Source organism: Haliaeetus leucocephalus, unplaced genomic scaffold (genome assembly GCF_000737465.1).
Source record: "Haliaeetus leucocephalus isolate CR32 unplaced genomic scaffold, Haliaeetus_leucocephalus-4.0 Scaffold678, whole genome shotgun sequence".
Classification (NCBI taxonomy): domain Eukaryota; kingdom Metazoa; phylum Chordata; class Aves; order Accipitriformes; family Accipitridae; genus Haliaeetus; species Haliaeetus leucocephalus.
This window is the reverse complement of record NW_010973114.1, coordinates 4,032,155-4,057,534: the sequence shown is the minus strand read 5'-3', so window position 1 is coordinate 4,057,534 and position 25,380 is coordinate 4,032,155. Positions and strand designations below refer to the sequence as shown.

The 25,380-nt window shown below is 41.6% G+C and overlaps 1 protein-coding gene across 1 annotated transcript in view; it reads left to right on the top strand.

Moving 5' to 3' along the window:
- DDHD1 (DDHD domain containing 1) overlaps nt 1-25,169 on the top strand; it is a 69,782-nt gene extending 44,613 nt beyond the window's left edge. Inside the window, exons 6-13 of the mRNA XM_010579864.1 lie at nt 1,180-1,286; nt 1,451-1,557; nt 12,112-12,377; nt 14,572-14,647; nt 19,681-19,830; nt 21,169-21,421; nt 22,707-22,889; nt 24,988-25,169. Of these exons, the coding sequence (XP_010578166.1) occupies nt 1,180-1,286; nt 1,451-1,557; nt 12,112-12,377; nt 14,572-14,647; nt 19,681-19,830; nt 21,169-21,421; nt 22,707-22,889; nt 24,988-25,169 (1,324 nt within the window). The remainder of the gene's footprint in view (nt 1-1,179; nt 1,287-1,450; nt 1,558-12,111; nt 12,378-14,571; nt 14,648-19,680; nt 19,831-21,168; nt 21,422-22,706; nt 22,890-24,987) is intronic.
- The last annotated feature ends 211 nt before the right edge of the window (nt 25,170-25,380 follow it).

Genomic DNA, 25,380 nt, shown 5'->3' with positions numbered 1-25,380 from the left:
GTTAAGCTTACTAAACTGCATTCGGACTGGTAGAAGTACGGTTTGGAGATTAATGTCATCATGCTTGTGGTTGTAGCAATCATTAAAAGGGGTTTGCTTTGAAAATAGGAAAAAAAAACCCCACCAACTTGTTGAAACTGCAGGCTTTGCCTCAGAAATAAAGAACCCTCTGATGTTTGGAACTGGGAACCAGCTGCTGGAAACCCAGCACTGCTGCCCCTCGGTCAGATTTAGTTTGTCATGCTCATCTTCAAAAATGCTAATGCCATTGGGAGTCAAGATTCATGTAAAGAAAAGAAAGGAAAATATAACACTCTCTCAGTTTGGTTGCTGAAGGTTTTTGATAGAATGCATGCATATTTTACTAACTTGTATAATTTCATGGTGGTTTTCACTTTTTGCCGATCAGTCTCTCACACAACACTAGTAAAATAGCATTTTTAAAAGAATATAACATACCATTATTCCCCTTGTCCCCCAAACAACAAAGAGGGTCAGGTATACTTTGTTTCTGAGGTACTTCAAAGTTTCTCACACCCCTTCAGAGAAGTGCATCAATGTTCATGTTCAGATATGCTTCAAAAAGAAAAAGTCTTTTAAAAGCACGGTTAGCCTGTCCATCTGCTACTACTGCAAGTTAAAATGCTGATAAATGATACTGTTTCTCATTCTGAGAGCTCTTAAGCCTTCAAATTTGATATGTGAAATAAAAATAAAATTCTGATTTTTCAAGCAATATTTTTAATAGTTTTCTTTGTGTTTAAAAGCACTGAATTATCTTCCTTACACAGTGGTCTAAATTGTTAAGTGGATTCAAGGTCTCAAGGCAGTGGTAAAATTCTTAATTTTCAGTCACATTCTATCCCAAACCCACCAGAGTTAACAGATATCTCAGTTGAATTTAGGTGGTTGATGTTAAACCCATAGTATAATCCATTTAAATTTTTTTAAACCCTTTCTTTTGACCATGTAATGTGCAAAATTTTTCATTATATGAGAATTTAAGTACTTTATAACAAAAGCATGAAGTGAGGTAATTACCTATGTTAGTAAGCAGGCATTGCATACTTGAAAAGTAGTAATGCAAGAAATCTGTTGCTGCTGGATGCATTGGCTTTATTTGATAAGAGCACCAACAGTAGTCTTTACAGGAACATGTTCTTTTTTTCTTTTTTATAGGATGCGAGATACTGCAAGAAAAATAGAGGAAAAGTATTTTTCCAATCTTGCAACGCATGTTGAATTTCTTCCAGTTGAATGGAGATCAAAACTTACCCTCGATGGAGGTACATTACTTGGTTCTTTTGCTGTTCCAGTAGCTGCAATCTGCAAAATTGTCCCCAGAAGTTTCATGCCGTGTTCTCTGCACGTGCCTTGTTTGGATTTTATAGGTCTCCTGCATGTAACTCAAGTCTCTCTCTTTTTTTTTTTTCCTTTTTTTCTCCTTCAGACACTGTGGACTCCATTACTCCAGATAAAGTACGAGGTTTAAGGGATATGCTGAACAGCAGCGCGATGGATATCATGTATTATACAAGTCCTCTTTACAGAGATGAAGTAAGTGTTTTTATGTAAGTTTTACTAGGGCAGGGTATAGAGGCTGAAACAAACTGGACTTAGGAATGTAAGCAAAGTTTCCTTCTGAGAGGCCCTGCATGAAGAAAACTTACACTTTGCAAGTATGTAAGGGTTATGCATAGTAATCAAAATACAGAGTTTTAAAGAGTGAGAGGAGTAGAGAAACAGCAAAAATCGGTGTAATTTGTTTAGAGCAGAAATGGCTGTCTAAAATGGGTCTGTGTCAGCAGCTTAGAAATGGGAAGGTTTTTCATGGCGTTTTCATGCATCTGTGTATTCAGAGCAATGGGAGTCCACAGAGCCAAGATTCTTCATACCTCTCGCAAAATCTGTGGCCATTTGTCATTTAATTTGTGTCAGAGGGGATGGCAGCATGTGTAAACATGCCCAAGGCAGTTTTAATGCATTTGTGTACGCTTGCCTTGCAGGAAAAGCAAGACGGCCCTCAGTTACCTGTTTGTTATGGGACTGTTCATACAGTGGGAGCTCCCATCTTACCTTGCCACATCTGTGTAGGCACATGTGTGCTTTAGCCTGTGTAGCTGTAGAGTGACCCCATTAATCAGAGGGGAAGAGCCTTGAGTAAATGATAAAGCAGCCTGTAAAACACGTACAGTATATCACCCCAATAGCACCCCAATAGTATGTGTGTCATACTTCCTGATAACCCCTGTGAGGATGTTTGAGGATTAGTTTCTGTAGGAATTGTAGTTTTTTTCTCTGTTGACTACGTTATATATGGAGTAATGGTAATATTTTTGCAGCCTTGGGGCTCTGTGCATGGTTAGACTGGGGCAGGGAAAGGAGAGACTTTTAAAGTTTACCTGTGGATTTGATGCTACCTTTCATTAAAATGAGATATCTGTAAGTCCTTTAGGCTGGCAATATAATTTTAAACCCTAAACTACTGATAATACTTCTTTTCCTGATAGCAGCAACAGTGGTGAGATCGCTATGAGCCTTTTAAGCTTCCAACAGTAGCAACAGCTGTACCGAAAGCTGTACCTCTCTCGTTGCTCAGTGATGCAAAAGTTCATTGTTCAGGGCTCCTGGGTTCTCCGCTGTGTGTCAGGTTTCTCTGTCTGTTGTGGAACTGAGGCCAGCATGAACTTTTGTGGCAAGCGATGACAACTTCTCTGGCAGCTTTAAAATAGATTTTTTTTAAACTGCATTAGGGGCTTGCCATATCTGTGGGCATCTTATGGGAAATGGGTTAGTGAGTGAAGTTCAGGTATGCTGGCCAACAATGCATGAAAAATTTAATTCATTGCTCAGTAGAACTGTAGTTTTGCAGGTATTTCACCATCCCTGAAGTACAAGAATTGACAGTAAAATGAGTGTGCTGTGGCTGTGCTTAGATCTGATTACAAAAGACTAAGTTGTTTTCGTTACTGAATCAAGTGAATTCTCTTGAAATATTTGCAACAAGTTGATCATTACCTTACCACATTCAGACTGCATTGATAAATCTTATAACTTTCTCAAAGCAAAGTTGTACAATTTGAATTGCAAGTATTTGTCCAAAAAAGAAAGTGCTATTACAAATGAAATATTAAAACCTTGAAGAACAGGTTTCTGAAATGTGTCTTTGGTGTTGCAGTGAAAATGTTTGGGATGCAGGTTTTCTTATTGTTCATTCAGCTACAGAATTCGTGTTCTGCCAGTGAGTTGTCAGGGATGTGACTGCTTGTTTGATTCTTCTCATTTGGTTAGGAGTTGTGTAAAGCCCATAGTCATTAAATGGGTTTTGTATATTTTTTTCACCTTCTCTTTTGCCTTTACCTACAGAAAGGAGACTTGTTTTGGTTAGGGGTTGGTCTGGGGGTTTTTGATTACTCTTCCTCATCCCATTTTATTTTCTGTGACCTAACTTTGCAGAGTTTAAACACAATAGTATCACATTGAGCATTCTTCTGGAAAAAACAGGTGTTTTCCCATGTTCAGTGTGGAGCCGTTTTGTGGCACTTTGCTCCGAGTGCTCATTCCAGCTCAGAAATGAGCCTTGTCTTCAAGTATTCACGTGGTCACACGTCGCTCAGAATTAGTATTCTTGCTCACCACTTCATCACACCGACCCAATTCTTTGTATACTGCGGGCACTTCTAATGCTTTCCATCCAGAAATCCTAGAAGTATCTCAAAAGGAGCTAATCAAACTTCGCTGTGCCCCTGTGAAATAAATTGAGCGGTGCAGCAAGTTCAGCCTAGAGAAGAGTAAAGCCGCTATTCACCTGACAATACTTAACAATACTTTGATAGGAATTTTCTCTCTACTTCCAAGGATTTTCCCCACATCTAGAAGTAACATAACTGCTTCTTTAAAGCTTTTGACCACTCTTTAAATGGCTCACTAAGGGTTTTGCAAGCGGGTAGCCACTATCTTCTTTCAGGGGGTAAGAAGCCTTGTACCAGCTTTCACATGAGATAGCAGAGAGCCGTTTCAGATGCAGCTGGATTGCTCTGCTAAGCGTTACAGGAGCGTGGTGGATAACCCCCTCTCTGATTTCAAGTCTTGTTTCTTCTGTAGTGTGGCAGGAGAATATCCAAAAGGTGCCTCTGACTTCTGACATGTAATGTGATACCAGACGAGTATTAAAAATTCAGTACAGCCCTATGAATGTCTCAGACAGTCTGGTCTCAGAGTTCACTCTGGAGGATGTCTGCAGCCAAGAGATTCAGCTGTGGCTTTTGTGTGTGGCTGCAAGGGAATTTTGCTCTGCAGGTCCTCATCTATACAGTGGTCCACAATGAGTAAAACAGAATCCACCTTTAAACATTACACGGATAATAAGGGAAAGCAATAAATTGATATTTTGATCTACACATGCCTATTTCTTAAATGAACAATCATTTCACATTTTAATTCTGACCTTGCTAGTGCCATCTGTGGTAATGTAATCTGGGGGTTTAGTGTCTTGAGTGGGTGACTTTGTTTCGTATCTGTATCATTGTAGCTTCATATTTCTTTAATAATAAATGGCTGTAACAGAGATTAAAAAGACTAATTGATGCATAGTAAATTTAGTGTTGTCACCTTCATCATATTGTTAAGTGCTTATTTTACTGATCTTTACTGTACTTACTTCCAGGCTAATTGTAATTCTATAAATTATTAATATATATCTTGACAGAAAATGCCTTTAGTACAGGATAAATATTATTTACATCCATCATCCCAAGATCTCTAAAGATGTAGTGCACATATTGCAGTAGCCTCGGAAGATTAGGAGGAGATGTTTATGGATTACTTCCCCCACAGCTGAAGAGCAGGGGAACACGGTGGGTATTGAGCATTTCCCACCAGCTGGGGAGAGGGAACGAAGAAGCTGGGGGCTGGGACGTGGTGGCTGTGGGCTTGGTGTTGAAGGTACATGACAGGCTTTAGGAGGCCAGGGGGAATGCAGCGTGACGCAACCAACCTAGCATTGCTCCCTTGGGCAGACATCGCTGTCCACCTTGAAACGGCTTGATGGTTTGCTGTTATACATATATTAAAACGCAGAATTAATGACTATACCCTTGAAATTTGGGACAAGTATTAACTTTTACTAGAGCTTTCATCCCTCTTTGATACGAGGTTTTGCAATGGAAATGTCCTTCTCTTATGCACTCATTTCAGGAATAGAAAGCAATTTTTTTAAGTGTGTTTGAAAACGAGAGGGATATGAAGCAGGAAATTTTTAACTGAGACTATTTCAACACTGGTTTTGCTTGTTCTGTTGAACCTAATAGTCAAGGAGCTGCTTGGCAGCACTTTCATGGCTTGCTTAATTCATTTGATTGTCCTTGAATTCTCAACTTTCGAAAGTGATAGAATACTGGATTTGCCTGAAACTAAACCTGACCGTGGTGATTTGGTTCAAAATGGGTTAGAGTCAGCTTTTCAACAGCAAGAGGGGTACTGAGAGAGAGACTCGGGTCTGGGCAGATCCTCAGATCCTTCTTCTGTAACATCACTAAGACATGCAGCCATTCCTGTCTGTTCACACAGCTAAGTCTCATTCTGGCCTCTCATCTGTTGTTGTGACAGTCTCCTGGCATCTGTGAGTGATGCCATCAGGGAGCGTGACAACTGTTGTATTCTGGAGGGTCAACAGTCTCACCATCCCTGCATTGTGTGCTGGCATGTTCTTCTGGCTCACGTGAAGCAAACACTCCTTGTCTTTGCTTTCATGGTCCTTCACAATCCATCCCTGAGCTGCAGCTCTTCATTGGCTTTTAAGGACCTTCTTCTCCCTCCAGTTGGCTCACGTTCTTATTGCCTGCTTGCTGAATTTCAAATGCGTTTGCACTTCCTCCTGAAGTTCTCTTGACATTTGGAGGGAGCTGCTTGCAAAGCTTACTGTTCCTCAGATCTCCTTAAAATTCCTTTCCCACGAAGCCTACAAAACCAGTCATGCTATTCAAGCTGGAGGGGTGCAGAGGTCAGGTTTCCTGCACTCCCTTTTCATATGTAGCTGTCTGTTATTTTTTTTTCCTCTTGGGCTTCAAGCTGTTCATGTGAGAAGATTGTCCAGTGGGTGAGGGTCCTGTGGAGATGGCAGAAGAGAAAGGACCTTGGAAAGTTACGTCAAGGGAGTGGTCAGAGCTGAGAGCAGTCTCAGAAGAGGACAATCACCATAGCCTGAGAGGAGAGCAAGTGTTTTTGTTGGCTTTGACAGATCAAAGAGGTTGGGACTGGAGGGCTATATCCAAGTTTTGGCAGTAAGTGGGTCACTGAGGATTTGAGCAAGAGCACTGCATGCTCTGTGTTACTTCTGTGCTCAGGGTGTCAGCAAGGGTTTTGTACTCCTTGTTTTCTCGAAAAAAAACCCCAATTTCCTGGATATTGAGGGGAAAATGTAATTTTTTACCCTGGAACTTTCAGCGTGCACCAAAAAGCCCCTTCAACCCCATCGATCTGCCCGCTAGAATGGGCAGGGGGTGAAGTTCTTCCTCCTGCCTGGATCTCCTTGATGTGGGTCCGGGAAGTGTTTGTCCACCACGCACGCAGCCAACTTCCTTCTGCTTTGCAAGAAACAGGCATGGTTATTTATGCTGGTGTCTCGCAAGGCTTCTTTTGCGTCAGAGGAGGCATGAACAGCTGCTTTGGATGCTGCTGCCGGGGATTTAGAGGTTTGGTTTTTTCCAGCTCAGCACAGGATGCTGTTAATGTTCTGCGCAAAAGGGCTTCAGCTGAGACAGACAGCAGCTCTGGATGTTTCACTCCTTACACGGTGACTTGCTCCCCATCATGATCCAGCAGTTCAGGCTTACCCAATACCAAGGAGGTGATTAGGGACATGATCCTTCTGCCCTTATTATCAGCCTTGCCACAGCTCCTTCTTCTGCCTGCGATGACAGTGGCATGTCTCATCTGACCCAGACTCCCATCTTGTCTTTATAAAACACATGCCTTTGCCACCAGGATTCCTGAATGGGTGGAACGGGCTGTTATTTTTTGGCTTCTTGGAAACCATATGCCAAGCAGGCATGTAACTGGAAAGCAGAGGGGATTTTTGGCCTGATCAAGTCCAGCAACCCATTCCTTGGTCAACAGTCGGTTTTTGGCTTCCCCTCGAATTGCACGGCTGTCACACTGGCTCTCCATGAACGTGCGGAAAGACCATTCCTTACTCTGCCTTTAATTTGGTTTGTGAAGGGCATAGAGCATTTAACCTCAGTTTGTCAGAATATAAGCTGATGACTTCTGAGCAACTTGATCCTGCGGGCTTGAGTTTCCTGCATGGAAGATTTATTGGCAAAACTTCAGCTGATAATGGGAGCTTCAGGCAGCTAGTAATCAATCTCCTTTTCATGAAGCAAAAATGAAACATGTTCCCAGAAGAGCTTCACAGGGAAACAGCAGCGTACCACATCTCAGAAGCTGTCCAGCGGTGCTTTCTCCATTCACCCTGTTTTGCTGAGATCTTTGACTGCTGGAAGTCAAGTCTCTCCCTTGCCCTTTGGGACCAGACTAGAACATATAGGAAAACGCATCCATTTCTTCGATGCTGCTCTGTCAAACTGTATCAAAGGCTGTGCCTCGAGTGTCTGTGCTTCTGACGATACTGAGCAGGTCTGAAAATGTGATAGTACATAAGGGCTCTCTCCCCAGCCTAAGAATTGTGGGGTGCTTCATGTGCCTGATGATGACCTGCCATAAAATCAGTCCCAGAAATTTGATTGCATTAAAGGTTTTGGGCATTGCAAAGTCCTGCTTTATTTGTATTTCATTTTCTCTGGGTATGTATGAATATTGGCAGTGGTACATCTACAAGGCCTGTAGTATTTTAATCTGGCTCTAAACTTTTGCACTGAAACAACTGGTCTCCAAAAGGTGCTTAGGAAACTTTTCCCTAAAAATCAGAACAGGGAGAAAGGACTTTTCTGGGGAAGAAAATAGGAACGCTGGAAGATTTTCTGTACCTTTCTTTCAAATATTGCAGTGTCTTCAGGCTGATGCTAAACTAATGCTGTGGTAGAAAGGTCAGCTGGGAGGAAGGGATTGATATGGCTATTTTTTGAAGAAATAGGAAGTGTTCCTTTTGTTATGGTGGTTTGATCCGTTCAGTAACAGACACGTAAGCATGCTGCATTTCACTGGTCCTTCTGGAAGAGCTGAGGGTACCGGAGCAGAGCGGAGCAGCCAGCAGATTAGCAGTCAGAGCAGCAAGCAGCGTTTGTGGGAGCAGCTGCACAGGAAAAAAAAAAAATCAACTCAATCAACTGCTGCCACATTTATTCTTTTGTGAGTTATTTGAGCTTGTTTAGTCTGTGCAAGAAGCCTTAGGAGATGATAATATAGGTTGGGCAAAAACTCAAGGAAACTCTAGCCTTTTTGTAGGGAGAGCCCTACTGAAAGCCCTGCTGGGGGGGCTGCCAAAGAACAGCACTGCTGGGTGGCTGGAAAAACAGCTCTTTGTGAACGTTCAGGCCCACGGGTCCCCAAAATAAGGTGGGAACTGGGATGGAGGAGGCAAGAGGGAGATGGAAAGAGAGGGAGGGATCCGGTCATGTTGGATTCCACTACTCCTCTTTTTTTTTTCTTTTTTTCCTGGATGATTCCTGCTTTCCTGTTTTCAGGCAGAAGCAGCAGGTGCTTCCTAAGCACATAATGGATCCCATGGACCAGCAGGGGGTGAGGCTTGGGGTTGGCAGAAGCACCAGGGGAACCAGGGGGAAAGGGCTCCCTTAATTGGGGAGTCATTGGATGTAGGTGCAGTGAGAGCAGGAGAAGCTGTCAGCAAGCTCTGGGTGAGCAAAAAGACAAGCTGTGGATAAAAAAAAAAAATCGGCTCTTAAAATTTAGTTTTAATTACAGCAATGCCGTTTAGGAGAGAAAATTTGATAGGTAGTTATCTTTTTCATGTTTAATTTCAATGGAAAAAAGTCACTGATTTTAACAAATATAAAGCAAATTGGTGTTTATAGAAGGTATTTTTATATGGAGTGTTAAGGTATATATCAAGCTGTAACTACAAAAGAGATTTGAAAGCACTTCATGTTACACTTGCTGGACTAAAGCCCTTTTCAAACCAAGCTTTTCTTTTACAAGTTAGAATATTGTATGCTTTGTAAGACTAAGAAAGCAAGTCAGGATTAAATATTATCTTCATATACTGCTTAACCAAATAATTTTTTAGCTGGGACTTAAAATGAAGATGCTTTTTCTTTTCCTTTCCTTTTTTTTTTCTCCTTACTATATACCAAAACGTTTGGTTTCTAATCTTAGTACTGATACAGAACTGTTGGCAAGAAAACAAACATCCACAAGCGCTCACTGCAGGTGGAGGGCTTCTGGTTTTGTCATAGCAGCAAACCAGACCATTCATAGTGCCTGAAAATCTAGCGGCTTTACTACAGCAGACCTTCTACTCTACAATTAAGTTAGGTAACCAGTGATTTGGAGTTTAGAAACCATCTCAATCAGATTATTTAGTTGAATTAGATGCTTGGAATCTGGCCTGCAAACTTCCAAATGCAGCTATTTGGAAATCCCTGCACAGTAACTTAGTTGCTGTCCATGTTTTTGCCTAACTTCTCAGTAACAACATGTTTTTAAGGAGCAGAGCAGTTAAAAACAGGGGTGGACTCTGCGTCCAACTAGGACTTTCCAAGAATATTCTGTCTCATGCCCCTAGATTGCGAAAGAACAAGACCTTTGTAATGAAATGCCATGATGCCAGAAGATTAATTCCCCACTCTGTGCCTATGGGCTGTGTGGGAGCCTGACATAATATCATTCTTCCTGGAAGATACCTGCTTTTCCAGGGAAATAAGCTGTGCAGGAGTAGGGTATAGGGCTGTCAAACAAGTTGGGCAGAACATTGGGAACGATAGCTTTTATGCAACAAGAAATCAAGGGAAGCAGTTGAGTTGTTGTGCATCCTACTTTTCCCACCAGAGGAAAAATTTGGGGACACTGAGATATATTAATACAGCTTATTTAGGATTTTTTGAAACAAGATGGCATTACTCATCTCCCTGCTGTACTGACAGGGATGCTGGAAGCTGTGGTGATTCCAGCACTAGTTTGCTTGGCATTTTTTACCAATGCAACCTGCAACCTGAAGCCAGCACTCCATCCAGAGTGTCTGCTCTATGGCTGGGGGGGTCCCAGGCTCCCTGCTGAGGTCCGCAAGGGCAGGACGATGTGTGTTGGCTCCCTTGGAGGGTACCACGGTAGCCAGCCACGCAAACTGCTGGGTATCAGCATTCCCTGAGCTCCTGGCAGGAATCTCAAAACACTTTGCTTCAACAGATCTCTGCTATTTTGTTCTGGGTTTTAATCAAAACCTTTTTAAATGGAGAAAACGCCAGCCAGCCAAAGCTAGTCCTGATTTCTATTTTCAGCTCCAACTCTTGCTAAACCCCTGCCTGTTTGTTCATGTGTGAAAGCAGTGCCCAAAGTCTGTATAGAGCCAAATGCAAGAATAGGCAGCATCAGAGTCAAAAATACTTGAAAATGGGTATTATGATACTTATTTCTCCAAGCTGTTGCAAGGCTTTGTTAATCATTTCACAGTGCTTTAGGCACAGGGTTTGTTGTGTGGGTTCTCACTCAGTAAAATGTGTATCAAACACTGACAGTCCTAGTGCCATTCATATTTATATTCAGTAATGATTCAGGCTCTTGAAAAATCATGTTCAAATTACATGTTCTACAGCTTTAATTTCCTGTTGCTAACAAGGGAATGATTTGCAATTTCTTGTTTGTCCTCCTTTACGCTGTAGTCTGGAAGCATTGCTCAGTTACCATGCTGAGTTTCACAAGCAAAGCTGCCCTTTTTGTATTGTCTAGTTCCTAAATCTCATGCCTTTCAACGTTTCTCTCTAAAAAATACTTTCTGTGAATCTGAACATTTTTGTGCGCTTGTACCCTAGTGTACGATTTGAAGTGGGTAAGCCTCTTGGATATTCAGTTAACATAGGACCAATATATATTTATTGCAGTAGTACTATAGGATTCGCCTGTGATGTCTGAGAACTGTGTTGCATTCCTTGTTTTCCCCCCAAAACCCTCCTAGAAACCTATAACCAGAAAACTGTTTTTCTTAGCATTGTTTATATCAAATGCTCAAATTCTGGCTCTGCCTGTCCCATTTGTGCTTTTTCTCATCCCATATCTTCCTTTTGCCTGAGATAAGGCTTTTTATTCTTCAGCAGCATCATTTTATTCTGATTCCTTTGGAAGAAATTACAATAGGTGGGGTATGGTAGGACGGGAAGTAGGACAGAAAGCTGCATCTCCTTGTAGCGAAGCAGTGGGCAGAATAATGAAAGACTTGATGAGTTCAAGTATGCTTTACAGAGATCCAAAAGCAATTTGAGGATATTTTCCCAGAATCCATTTAGGCTGTCACTGTAGTATCTGAGCATATCCATATTAGTGGATTTATTTTCCCAGTCCCCTGCAATGAGGTAGGAATGCTGTTGCTCACTTTGATAAACGAGGAGAGAGTGTGACTTGTCTGGGGTTATGTGCCAAGCTTGTGGCAGAGATGTGAGTTGATTCTACATCATGTGTGGCTCAGGCTCCTTAGGTTAAAAAAGGAGCTGAACCTCTGACACAGGAGAAACATTCAGTGCTGTGAAAGGTAGAGAAACAAGCAATAAGGGAGATACAGCTGTGTTAATAGTCGCTGTTGTGCTAATGGACTGGTAGTGAAAACCAAGTACCCTGCTATTGCTCACCTCAGAGGATGCTGTTAAGTACTTTAGGCACAGCTGTCATTTGTTTAAGGGTTTATTTCAATTTAATGCCTTGGGCTGTGTAGTGTAGCAGTTCTAGGGCCACCACGTGTCCTGTGTGGTGGTTACTGGTGGGTCTGGAGGGGAGAGATAAACCACTGGAGTCAGCGACAGTCAACCAAACCATTGCTGCTGACCATAAGATTTTGCTCATCTTCCCAGCCTAAGTGAACAGACTATCATGCTCATCCTAGATGCATGCTCGAGAAGGTGCTCAGTGTAGTACGTGAAGATACGTGAACATGAACAGGAGTGATAAGATGTTGATATTAAACTTTCTTTCCTTATGTTCTTGAAACAGCTGGTGAAAGGGCTGCAGCAGGAGCTGAACCGGCTCTACACGCTTTTCTGCTCCCGGAATCCAGAGTTTGAGGAGAAAGGAGGGAAGGTCTCGATTGTGTCCCACTCGCTGGGCTGCGTCATCACCTACGACATCATGACTGGCTGGAACCCGGTCAGGCTTTATGAACAGTTGCTGCAGAAGGAGGAGGAGGAGGAACTTGAAGACCGTTGGATGAGCTATGAGGAGCAACGTTTACTTGAAGAACTTTACATAACTAAACAACGGTAATGCATCCACTTCTGATTATTAAAGGAGAAAACCACATCCCTAGATGACGCCCCTTGAGTGTTTCCAGAACCCACCAAGGCTGTTATCTTTTGTGGCTGATGTTCTTCTGCTGGTGCTGAATGGCAGTGGTAAATGCTAAACACAGAACTGAGCAGGCACAGGGAGCTGGCATTGCTAATAGGAGCTCTGAATCCACATCCTACGGGCTGTACCAGAACCAAGCAACTAGTTACTGCTCACTGGCCAGATGGACCGGGAGCAGATCATGGCCAGGAAGAAAGGAGAAGGTCAGGCCATTAGCCTTCCAGATACTTGAGGAGAAACACAACTGAGTACCTTGCAGGTAGGCAGTGAGCTGTAATACTGAGCAGAACCTGAGCAGTGAAATTCCTAAGTTTCTAGAGAAAAATGAGAAGTTTTCTCCTAGGCTCAGCTTGGAAATTGAGCTCCACCAGCTGGATACAGATGTTGTAATTGCTGTTATTGGGCTTATGGGTTTGCTACTCTGCTGCGGATCATTTACTAGCTTCTTCCTGATGCCATCTAGAAACGTTCGTGCTGTTTGGAGTGCAAAGCAGCACTGCCCACTGTGACAAACAGGATCTCGGTTTCAGCACTTTGCAAGTGTTGGTAGGGGTTCTCAGTTAGGGGACCTTGCAGATCATCATGATGTCTCCGCAGTGTTAAGGTGACTTCTCTGTCCTAACCTGAAGATTGAGGTGCTATGAGACACCCACAGATAGAGAATCTAATAATAGTAGCTTGAGCTTCAATCTTTCCAGTGGGAAGTGAGGATAAATCATGGTCACAGATCTTTTTGGTTCCTTCTTGAAACCTTAGTATTGGCGGTACTTTGGAAGCATTAATATAGCATCAGATCTCCTGCAGTGCTTGAAATCAATATGTGTGTAATCGGGGATTGGTACAGGACATCTCTGTCAGCTGCGAGGCTGGATAAAGTGTAATCTTTCTGAGAGAAGGGAAGTAAGAAACCTAATGAGGTTGTCCAGTGGTAAGATGACCCTTCAGGCGTATCACTAGCATATGATCAGGGAAAAATTACCATTTTCACACTCAGACTCCAGCTCCTTAGGCATCCTCTGAAGTGCTTCAGGTTGCATCCACAGTAATCCAAGTATCATTTGACACTGGCACTTCTGTATAGATAAGAGTGGCCCTCCATTTTGTGAGCCACCTTAGTGCAATTCAGTCTGAAATAATGGAAAACGTACTACTGACATCCTATAACTTCTGGATTTCTGGTGTTTTAAGGATGGCAAACACGTAGTGGATTTCTGGAAATGCTTATGCCTGAGTAGGGTGTGTCGTAGCATGTATAAATATTCTACATTGTAGAATAACATACATACAGCATGTGAGGTTGTGCATTGGAAACCTTCGACAGCAGTTCACAAGAGCTAAGAATTCTGCATGCCGTCTTTTTTAAGACTGAATCACGTTCCCTAAAGCATACAAACTTTTTGGAAAGTACTGGGAAGTCTTTCAGAAGTTTCAGCTCCAGACTTGCTTCTTTCTAGTCAGGATGGCAGAGGTTAAGCTTAACATATTTGTTTACGTAATGCTTTTGCAGAACTTGAGGAGGTGGTATTTTCCTGCTCTGAAGAGGGCATAATGTTCTAGTGCTGGGACTGGGGACAGTTTTACCAGTCCATATGAGCGCTTTATATTGTAGCTCCTTTTTTAATTCAGGCTAACTAGAAGAACAGGTGAACAACCTTTTTTAATGACAGTTGAAAGGGTGGGACACTGTTCTCCAGATATTCTGCCACAATACAGAACTCCATAATGCTTGGCCGTGGAGTTTCCTGTGGCTTTGGGGTTTTTTATTAAAAAAAAAAAAAACAAAAACAAACCAAAATAGGTGATTTGGCTGCAAAAACACCAAGGAAACAGGACAGGAGTCACCTACTCCTGAGGAAGGAGGGTGGGCAGATGCTTGGGGTGGTGAACAAGGAAACTCGTATATTGATTGATTCCTTCTGTGGTCAGAGAAACAGGATTTCACATATACTGACTCTTAATCAGTTGGACTGCCTCCAAGAAATACTGATGCCATCACTCTCTTTTCCCAGCAGACAAAACTGTTGGACCCCACAGGAATGCCTGTTTGGATCAGAGAGGTTAAGGCTACATTTTTTATTGGATCTCAGAAAGATCTCTATTTTCTAGGTTGAGAGAGATAGAAGAGAGGTTACGTGAGTTAAAGGCATCCACCATATCAAAACCACCTGTCTTAAAATTTAAGGTATGTATGTTGGAGAGGTTTTTACTGAATGTTCTACTTGCTGTAAAAACACACCTGCAATATGGGTTATTCTGCTTACTTTTTTTTTCCATGTCCCTACACATGATGTTGGTAGAATAATTTTAATGTATTGGTTGAAGTGTGTGTACATGTGTGTAAACATGTTACTGTATTCATATATTACTATTTATTACAAATATACATGTTTATATGTAAGCATATAAACCTGCATATAGATTGTTAATATATTACACACACACGTATAACTATGTGGGAAGGTAAAAGCCGTTTGGCAAATTACATTAATCACGTATTTTAAACAATTTCACTTCTACTTTGTTGACTAATCCATTTTCCTTGGGGACTACTTCTAACATGTCACATCTCTGAGCAAATCTGATTGAATTTCCTCCAGCAGTGGATTTTCCTTCCAAATTATTCTGGTCTGACAGTTAGCACAAGTTACTTTTAGTCTCATGAAATAAATTGCTTGCTAATCAGCTGTACAAATTGCTAGAATTTCTTATCATTGGAAAAAGGCATTTTCTAGCTTCTTGGTGGGATGTGCAACACTTTCTAGTTGATCGACTATATCTTGAAATATTAAACCATAAAAATGTGACATGATAGATGAGAACAAAATAGATTATTGTTTCTTAACTTGCCATTTTTCTTTCCTTCTGAGTTCAGGACTCCTAGAAGCCAGGGTCAATCTTGAGCCATAAAAAAGAGGAAACTAACCATAATTCAATTTGTCATAGCCTTCTCTTTTTCATCACTGCTTAGAAGCATGTATCGCGCTATTATCTCAACCATCAAGGAAGCTGAAGTCAGGCTGATACTCCTCCAGTTCTGTGAAAGATTATTCTTCACTCAGTTGTGTTTAAACTGAAGATTTTTTTCAATAGATGATTTTTAGAGGGAGCAGGAAAGGAGGGGAAAAGACAGGGGGCAGAAGAGAGGACTGTATCTATCTAAATTACTGCTAAGTAATTTTTCATTGCAATACATCCTTTTTCTTAAAGGAAAATGTTTTGTTTCTGTGAAGCTTTACACTAGTGACTCCCATTGCTTAAGTACCGTGCCCGAGACAGAGCTCCAGAAAGAGAGAGGTTTTCTATGAACGTGATGGCAAAGTGCTTCTGCCAAGGGAGGATTTCAACAGGATGCTTGAAAGACGATTGCTAATCAGCAAGCCAGTCCAGCTTACTGAGGGTGACTAGCTTGTTGAAAGAGATCTAACTGCTTTGTAGGTACCAACTACCAGCACCTTGGCTCTTCATGGCAGAGCAGAGCTCTGGTTTGATCACGAGTTCCTATTAACTGCAAGTGCTTGATCCACAAATTGCAACGCAGGAGACTGGAGTCTTTGGTCACTGATCTCCTTAGGTTGTATTACATGACGAAATGGGCATGTACAGCTGTAATGAAAAAGGCTAGCCACTGTCGATGTGTTGCCTCTTTTATGGAATGAAACAAATTAAGCTTCCCAGGATGAGAGAAAGTCACTAGTCCTACATGAAGCAGAGTTAAGCTTGCTTGATGTTGAGCAAGCACAAAGGTAGCTTTTGGCAAGACAAGTGCAAGAATAAATACAGCAGCTAACTTGGCTGGTATTTAATATTAGAGGAAATGATCTGTGTGATTGACTGACCCTTTTGGGAGGGAAAAAAAACCCCAAACCTGAAGATACAGAGTGTGTTGTACTCTAATAATATATTGGGCAAGCCACCAGAATGGGAACTTGAGGGTGAGGTATCTTTGTCTCTCTTGCTCTACTTCTGCTCAGACGGCATAACTGAATAAACTGCTAAATCAATAGGAGGTGCATGGGTTAAAAGCAAAGCCAACACCCCATTGTAAATGTAAAGCTTAGAAGCACAGCCTTCTCCCCACCAGCTACATAAGAGGAATTGGAGTGAAAAGTCTAAAGGGGCTGAAGAACATGAAAACATGGGGAATGGTGTGATACCTACCACTTTATGACTCCACGGTGCATGAAAATAACCGTGTTGTAGGATGATTTTCAATCACAGTGGGGAAGAGGAGGGCAGGGCATATCATGGTTGCTCCCTAGTACTGAAAAGGAAATTAATTTAAATCTGGATTTGTCAATGTGCTGGCCCAGAGTGCTTCAGGATTCCTTAGCACTTCTCATTCACCCAGGGTTACAGAAACTCTTCCAGAAGAAGCTCCAGCATGTACTTGACCTTGTGTTTTCTATGTAGCATCACCTGGCAGTGATGTCAATGTTGATAACAACTATCACAAATTATTTGTCAGATACTACTGATATGTACCACATGTACAAGAACTATGAGAGCTTAATGGGATGCTGACGTGCAGCCTTATCTGAGAGGAGGAAGCCTTTAAACTGAATGCAGAAATGTGCCGTAGTAGTTGAACACAGAACTGCCCAGTTAAATTCCCCATGTAATACTGGTATAAGTCTCTATTCCCTTTGTCGGCTAAGGCTGCAGAACATTCCTGGGTGCAGAAACGGGTGGGTAGAGGCTGCTGCAGAGGTCTGTATTTCCTTGCTCTGGAAGGATGTTTGGGATCCTCCAGGCTGAAAGGCAGCACAGAAACATAAATTATAATCGCTTTCTGTGTCTTCTGATTTAACATCACCACTAAACAACATTAATTTGTTCCCCACACTTGCCTATGCGCAAAAGAGCTGCGCTGCCTCACTTCTGTTGGCTCATTCAGGTTGTTTTTTTTAATTCTGAAAATACTGCAGTCTTAATTTGAATGGATGACTATTTGGCTCAGCTTCTGCTTGAAATAAAAATAAATGCATTAAGTCTTCTGTTTATGACTCATATCCAGGAGAAAAGTGCTGTCCTGAAAGGTCATGTTCTTAAACATGTCTACTCTGTTGTTAAACATTTAGAGGAATATATGTGAAGTGCTCCACTCCTGCTTCTAGGAGAAACACCGAAATTAATAAATGTTTTCTAGAAAGATTTTAGTCCTCTAGTCCCAGTAAGTTTCATTGCATGGCAGTCTTCTCTTCAGCCACTTTGCAACAGCGCTGAGAGTTTAATGGCTGCAATTTAAAGGGCTTTATTTTTAGAAGACTTAGTTTTGATTTTTAGCATTCACTGCTTTGGTATTGGTCTGGTGCCACCCGTTAAGGTACCCAGCTATTGGTACTTTATCTTTGTAAGCACTTCCAGAGCTGGAAGACCATGTTGAAAGGCTCGCCTGTGTAAGAAAATACATAGCAAAGAACAGTGCCCTCCAAGAAGAAAGCATCTGTCTGTGGACACTGTTAATCTTGTGTTTATCAATAGAAGCGATGGAACAAAAGCCATGCACTGTGTAACCACTGAAACTATTTACCTTTTGAGATTTTTGCCTAGTCTGTACTTGCCTAAGGTGAATTAATGAAAACATCTTTTAAGCATCTGCTAGCAAGTGTAAGCTGACAGTCACTTTCTGATTTCTTTCTGAAGCAGAAAGACCATAATTGTGTACTTCAGATGCTCGTTACAGGAATATCATATGGACAGGGTTAAAGGTTATGTATTCAGTTTAAAGGATTTCACTGTGAATATCTGTTTCTATTGTATTTGAAGATGAGAAAGCTTTTTGTCCAAACTGCAAAAATGTAAGGGTCTGTGTAAAGCCTGATTATAAGAAAGGAGAGCAGCTTTGCCCTAGACTAGGGTGACAGTGTAGATGACAGAGAGCAGTGCTTTGCAGCATATGATATTGAATAGCTTTGCTGAAGAGCTAGATTTTTTTTTTTCCCATTGAACTAGGACTTGCACATTCTTTTGGAAGGAAGAGGTGGGGTACCAGTGCCAAGTCAGAGGAGGAGGAATGTTTTGTACAGTGCTGGAATCTGATAGATGAAACGGACCATTGTTTCTACACCCTCGCTCCATGCGCTGACGTATAGGGAACGCACATGGGAATCCAAGCACCCTCCATGTGCACTTTAGCAAGAATGCAGCAATTTCTCTTGCTGGTTAAGTAGCAGCATGCTAGGATTTGCTCGGTTGTAGTGCCCTGCAAACTGGGCACTACTGTTGGGAAGGTTGCAGTGAAGGTCTGATAATGGTAAAATTAATTTTTTGTATAAGAAAATTCTCTAAAGGTTAAAAAGTAATCTTGACTTATGAAAATATTTTTGACTACAGAGTTTTACATTTGATGTTTCTAGGAGACGATGTCTGAGGATTGGTAATGGGATACAAAGCCATTCACCTCTAGGTCACTGTTGAATCCCGGCCCAGGTTGGTAGTGACCAAAAGTCGTTACCACTGATGCATGTTCAGTGACCTTGGTCAGCTGGGTTAGCAGTTGCAGTTCAGGTTTACTCAATTGCCTCTCAGTGTTAGAGGCAGTCCTTTTAGAGCAAAGTGACAGTAGCTTTGGATGATGGCTCAGTGTGCTGTACCTGTTCCTGGGTAGCGGTTCCTAACATGTGATGCGGTGGCACTTTTGACAAGCATCATTCTGTTCACTTAACACTAGGTGTTTTTAAGAGGTTGTATGGAACACCAGCCTGTATGTGTGCGTGACTCCTACAAGTGTTCTCTAGGTTGGCTTTAATACCCAGCGTAGCCTGCATTTCTACTTCCTCGATGGGTGTGTGTAGCAAAACAAATCACAGAGTGCTTGGTTAGGGTAGGATGAAGGAGCTGTGGTAAGATTTGGGAAGTTTCATGAGAAATCAGGCTTCAGTCTTGTGAAACTCATGGCATTTCCTTAGTGTCTTCCAAATTCTTCTCGCTCCAGCCTTCCCAGTGTCGGTAGACCTCTTTTAGTTCAACTATCCAACTTGTGTTTCAACTATGTAGTACCACAATATGTAACTCTTCTCACAGCAAAGGGAAATGGGAAACTTAACCTTCATGTTATAGTACATATGTTATAGTGATCTTTCCCGTTTTGACTGACTAATACTGTACAAGTCCCTCAGTTGAAACTGAGAAATCGTTGAAAGAGAGAAATCAAATCCAGCCATGTTAGAAAGCATTATTTCCATCCTTATTAATGTGGATGAAATCTCTCCTTAGGTTGAGAATTTCTTCTGTATGGGATCTCCATTAGCAGTGTTTTTGGCATTGCGTGGCATCCGTCCAGGAAACAGCGGTAGTCAAGACCATATTCTGCCCAGAACAATTTGTAACCGCTTACTAAATATTTTTCATCCAACAGATCCAGTGGTGAGTTTTAATTGCAGTTGCAAGCTTTTACCGTGACTATTTTTAAGCATCAGCTGTGTGATAATGTGTGATCTTCAAAGCGTGTGAATCAACGCAAGCATGTTCCAGCACAGGACTATTTGTTAATGATTATTGTACCATGTCTTGGTTTTCATAACTGTAGAATAACAGTTCCTACAAATAATTGCCTTAAATACCATATACTTTGCTTCTCTTTTCATATTAATAAGATTCAAGATTACTCTTTTTTTTTGCAAAGGCATAAGAAATAATCATTCTCAGTGAAGTTTCAACTTGTGTTTAACTTACTGACTTCCATTAAACATCATCTGTCCAAAGATAGTACTGCTGTTAAAACAAGGCTCCACAAGCAGTTTACAGGATACTGTAGAAAAACAAAGACACTGTTTTTTTCCCAAAGGGTCCTAAGGAAGAGATTGTTAGAGGGAGGGGTAGTACTTGGGAGGGCACTATTAGTATAGCTTCAGCCTGTCCTTATACTCTTCCATAGGCAGCCAGTGTTCGCTGTTATCAAAGGCAGGATGCTGGAACTTTGATCTGCATCATCTTGGCAACTGCTTTGATGCAAGCTTGATTTGGGCTTTCATGCTTACTATAGAATAGTAATTTGGGGATACTTCTGTGTTTAAACTCTACCTGAATCTGAGTATATTCAGACTTCAATCCAAACATGCTGGTTCTGCTCATCTCAAGATCTTGTTCAGCACCAGCTACTCCAAAACCAGAATTTTCCTGGGACATCTAGGACGACTGGTTAGGCTGGAGTCTGTGGTCCCACTCTGCAAATAGTAACTTTACTTAGTTTTAAGATAAAGAAGTTTTAAGATAAAGAGTGCTTTTCTACATCTAAGTAAACCAAGGAAAATAAAGAATCAATAGAAAATGATTTTTTTTAATAAGCACACCAATTCATGGTTTGCACAGGGATCAATGAAGAGTATTAAACAAAATGTTTACATAGCCAGTTCCTCTCTCTCTGTTGTGTTGTGCAGAATCAGCTTTGTATATAAAGTTTGCTCTGTCAGTGCATAATAACAAACATCTGTTAACAGTAACTAGTGTGTTCGTAACACCATGTAGTAGAAGTGTTGCAGAGAAATGTGCTAGTGAATGCACAAGCAACTGGGCAGCTAATATATCTTCCAGGCTATGAAAATAAAGGTGAACCAGAAGATACCACCACCATTCTGTCACTTTCTAGGCTTCACTTGTTACAGTATTTTGGATTTGAGGTTGGAGAGGACTCTCTATGGGAAGGGAATGTGATTTTTTTCAGTCTTGACACTCAGGATTTTCTTTTCTGAATTACCCTTGCAGGCCTATAGATTAGAACCTTTAATTCTGAAACACTACAGCAACATTTCGCCTGTCCAGATCCACTGGTACAACACTGCAAACCCTCTACCTTATGAGCATATGAAGCCAAGTTTTCTCAACCCAACGAAAGAACCTACCTCAGTTACTGATAGCGAAAGTGTTTCAACTGTACCGAGCCCAACCACTTCACCAGTCATGGTTCGACGCCACTATGGGGAGTCCATAACAAATATAGGCAAAGCAAGTATATTAGGTAATTGTTCTTTATGTCCTTTGTTTTATATATAGGACCTTCTTGTAGAGTTTCACTGCTCTGTGGTGTGGTGTTTGAGGTGCATCCATAAGCAAACTATTCCTGGCTGGTTCAGTTTGTTCTGTATAGGTGTATGGCTTGTTTTAATCCCAACTGACATTTACTTTGACGGAAAGACAGTTTACGTACACTGGAGTCAAGGCTTGCGGGGAGAGGATGTGGGTCAGGGAGTTTATGCTATTGCTGCCTTATTGTTTTCTGCCTTATTGAAGTACCATCCTGGTGATTTAATAGTTTCCACTCTACTTCATGGAAAAAAAAAAAATTAAAGCTTATTTTGTGACTACATTTTCTGGTATTGGCAAATAGGAGAAAAATCTCCCTATGTATGCTATTATGGTTACATTTAACTCATGATTTTACAATAGGAAATTGAGGCTGGTTTAATATGAAGCCTGTCCCCTTCTGGCTTTCTGATTCAAAATAAGCCCTGGTTTAAGTGAGCTTAAATTCACTTTCACTGGAGCTTATATTTGAGCACGCACTTGCAGTTTTTGTTGACTCAAGGCTTTTCTTTAGCTCTCTATGTGGGATTTGGAAGAAGGCTTGTGCCAGGAATCTTCCCAATCAAATAAGTAAAGTATATAAAAGCACTTTAGTCCTTGACTAGAAATAGGCGGTATTTCAAAGCAGGGTTGCTTTTTGCTGTTACTATAGTAACTTTAATGTCTTGTCCATGAGGTGGCAGCAAAGTCGGCAGAAAACATCATATATCTGTTCTTAACTTTTACACCCCTCTTCCTGCGCAACCAAAATAGTCCTTTCAAAGGATGATACATCATTTCTAAATGTCTGTAAGGGTGATGCCAACATAGGACCCTTAATGAGAGGAATGTCTTAAATGCCCTGATGGGATTCTTACGTGCAGAAGGTACTAACATTGTTATAAAGCATTTTTGTCTTAGACTTTTTATGAAAGAGGAATTACAACATATCTATAAAAGTACCAGATCTCTTGCTGCAGAAGTATTCTCATGTATTTTTGTTCCCCTAACTACAGTTTCCAAATTATAGCCTTTGCTTGTATGCTAGATTAGTCTCATGATAAACAGTGTACACTTAAGTCAGATAAGCCGTTCCCACCCTAGAAAAGCATGAATAGTGTTTTCCTTCATCTGTCGCTCAACTCTGTCTGATGAATGCTACAGTGACTTTAATTTGCAGTTTGATTTAGCTGCCCTTGTGCTTGGTTTTTTGTGGTCTTTTTCCTCCGTGCTGGATGCAGGAGCTGCGAGTATTGGGAAGGGCCTCGGCGGGATGCTTTTTTCAAGATTCGGTCGTTCTAGTACAACCACCCCACAGACACTCGAGACGGGAAAGGATGGAACCGAGGGGGACGACAAGAAGGCCACAACTGTTGGGACACCGCCTTTACCGCACAGCAGCTCGGGCTTTCTCGAACCCACAGGTTAGTGACGAGTCCACCTTACAAACCCTCTGGAAACAGTGGGCTTTAGTGGGCTGCATCCGTATGTTGTGGGAGGCTGGAAATACCATAACAACATATGCCGCTATTTAATTTTGTTGGTTTGCTCTGAAGTGATAAATATTGAATCTGTTCCTGCTTTTTCAATCTCTTAAGGCTGTCCAAGGACTGACTCTCTGTTCTCCTTTTAAGCTTTTTTTCCTCTTAAAGGAGGTTTATCTGTATACGTGTTTGTACGTACATGTACACCATATATATACGTGCATGTGTGAGTTTTGGCTAATGAGATCTGCATATCAGTAGTTCCTAGACTCCCACTAGGAAAAGCAATATAATTGCTGCAGAGAATCCCCCTCACCATTTATCATAAAATGGATTTATTAAATTTCCCCATACATTTGCAATTCTGAAGCAATCTGGATTTAAAGGCACTTATGACTGGAAACAGAAGCTGCCCTTGTCCTGATCTGAACCACCCAGAACAGAAAGTGCAATTTTAGCAGCTGTTTTTTTGGAAAGGTACTTCCTTTACAGAAATTCGTACTTGATTTTATTTCTAAACTTCTCAGTGGCACTGTTGCAAGGCGGGAGTTTTTGCAATCTGCGGAGTCACAAGTATGTTGTAGCTTGTGATAGCGTTCACATGATACATTGCTGTCCGCTCATCACCGCTAATTTCAACAGATAACCTGAGTCAGTATTTGAGGACAGAGACTTTGTTTTAAACTTGAAGAAAATAGAGTGGCGTGACCGCGAATCTTGCGGAGCTGCCGATGAGGTCCTTTCGGGGGCGGTTTGGCACGTCGAGGGCCTTCTGCACAGTTCCTGCATCCCTCTTTGCTGCGAGCCCGTCCCTGCTCCGTAGAAGGAGACCGTGGAGCGGAGGCCAGCGAGGCTGTAAGCTGAATGATGCAATCTGCAGCCAAAGTATTTGCTTCTGAGAGGGCGGCCGCTCGGCTTGCGGTGGGGTTTGGCTGCCTCCCAAGCTCCTGTTAAAACGGCCTCTCGTCAGAGGGAGACGGAGTTGTTCGGGGCGTCCTTCCTGCAAAGCCACTGGGGTTTTTTTGAATATCTGCGTCTTAGTGGAAATGACTGCGGTTGTCTCCTGGTATTCGAAGGCTCTGAGTCCCTCTCCTTGCTGCATTTGCAAAAGCGGTGCGACGCTCCCGTGAAAACACGAAGGCACGCGTCGTTCCCCGCGTGCTGCTGTGCCGTGACGGCGGCAGCGCTCGCGCGATGCTCCCTTTATGAGCCAAGTATTAAAATTCCTCGAAACTGGCTTTGATAAATGGCTGCATTTTTTACTCAATATGGGGGTTTGGCTTTTGTAGCTAAGCAGGCTTTCAGTTTTGTCCTTTTTATTCCGCTGCTCCTTGTAGAGATTTTCTAACCGCTAAAGTGCCTTAACAATAGGTTAGCCACTGGCCCAGTTAAACATGCAGTGAAAATTGCTTTGAATGTGGTATTAATCAAAGCAGCCATTGAAATGAAAGGATAACTGCTGAAATATATTAGGAATAATCTGGAAATGAAAAGGGCTAGTGCTGTGTAGGGACGGCTGGTTTTCAGAACAGGCTTGTAATATTGGGTGTAGTCTCCCTGTATACCCACTAAAGATGCGAGAATTCCATTTATTTCAGAAAGTTCTGAGCATCCACCTTCTGAAAGTCAGTGTTTCCTAATGGGGCCTCAACATTTCCTGGCTACTTCTGTGTAGTTATCATAAGGAACATAAATAAATGTATTTATACAGTTACTATAAGGAAAACAGCTGCTTAAAAAAAATGCCAGCTTTTGCCAAGCTTTAGGTTTAGTTTCTTCCCCCCCTCCCCCAAACTAAGCACCACTCTTAGATCAGGCTTCTGCTAAATGCATGTGCATCAAAATGTATGTACGTATTAGTAAAAATCACAGTTGACTAAAGTGAGTGTACTGTTAAATGTAAACACAGAGACATTATGTGTATTTTATATACAACAAGTAGAATCAGAACCCAAAGCTGATGGAAAAACATGTCGGTGTTTTTTCTTCTGCTGACATGCAATTCTAACACCCTTTTTGTTTCTTGTTCAATTTCTAGTGGAACTGGAGCACAGGATTGATTTTGAGCTCAGGGAAGGTCTCGTGGAGAGCAGATACTGGTCTGCAGTCACATCACACACTGCCTATTGGTCATCTCTGGATATTGCTCTTTTCCTTCTAACCTTCATGTACAAGCATGACCAAGAAGATACCGACAAATCCAATTTAGACACTATTTGAAATTTTGACTGCGGATGGGGCGGGATGGGAAAGGAAATTTTAAAACAAATGGCACAAAACTGATGTTTTACTGTTGAACTGCAGTATATATGGCATGGAGGTTTCAGGTTTAAGTGCATGTTTGGATTTTTTCCTATTTCTGAAGAGCAAAAATGATTTGTATTTAAAAGCACTTTATAGTTTTAAACATTTTGCAGTGCTTAATTAGACC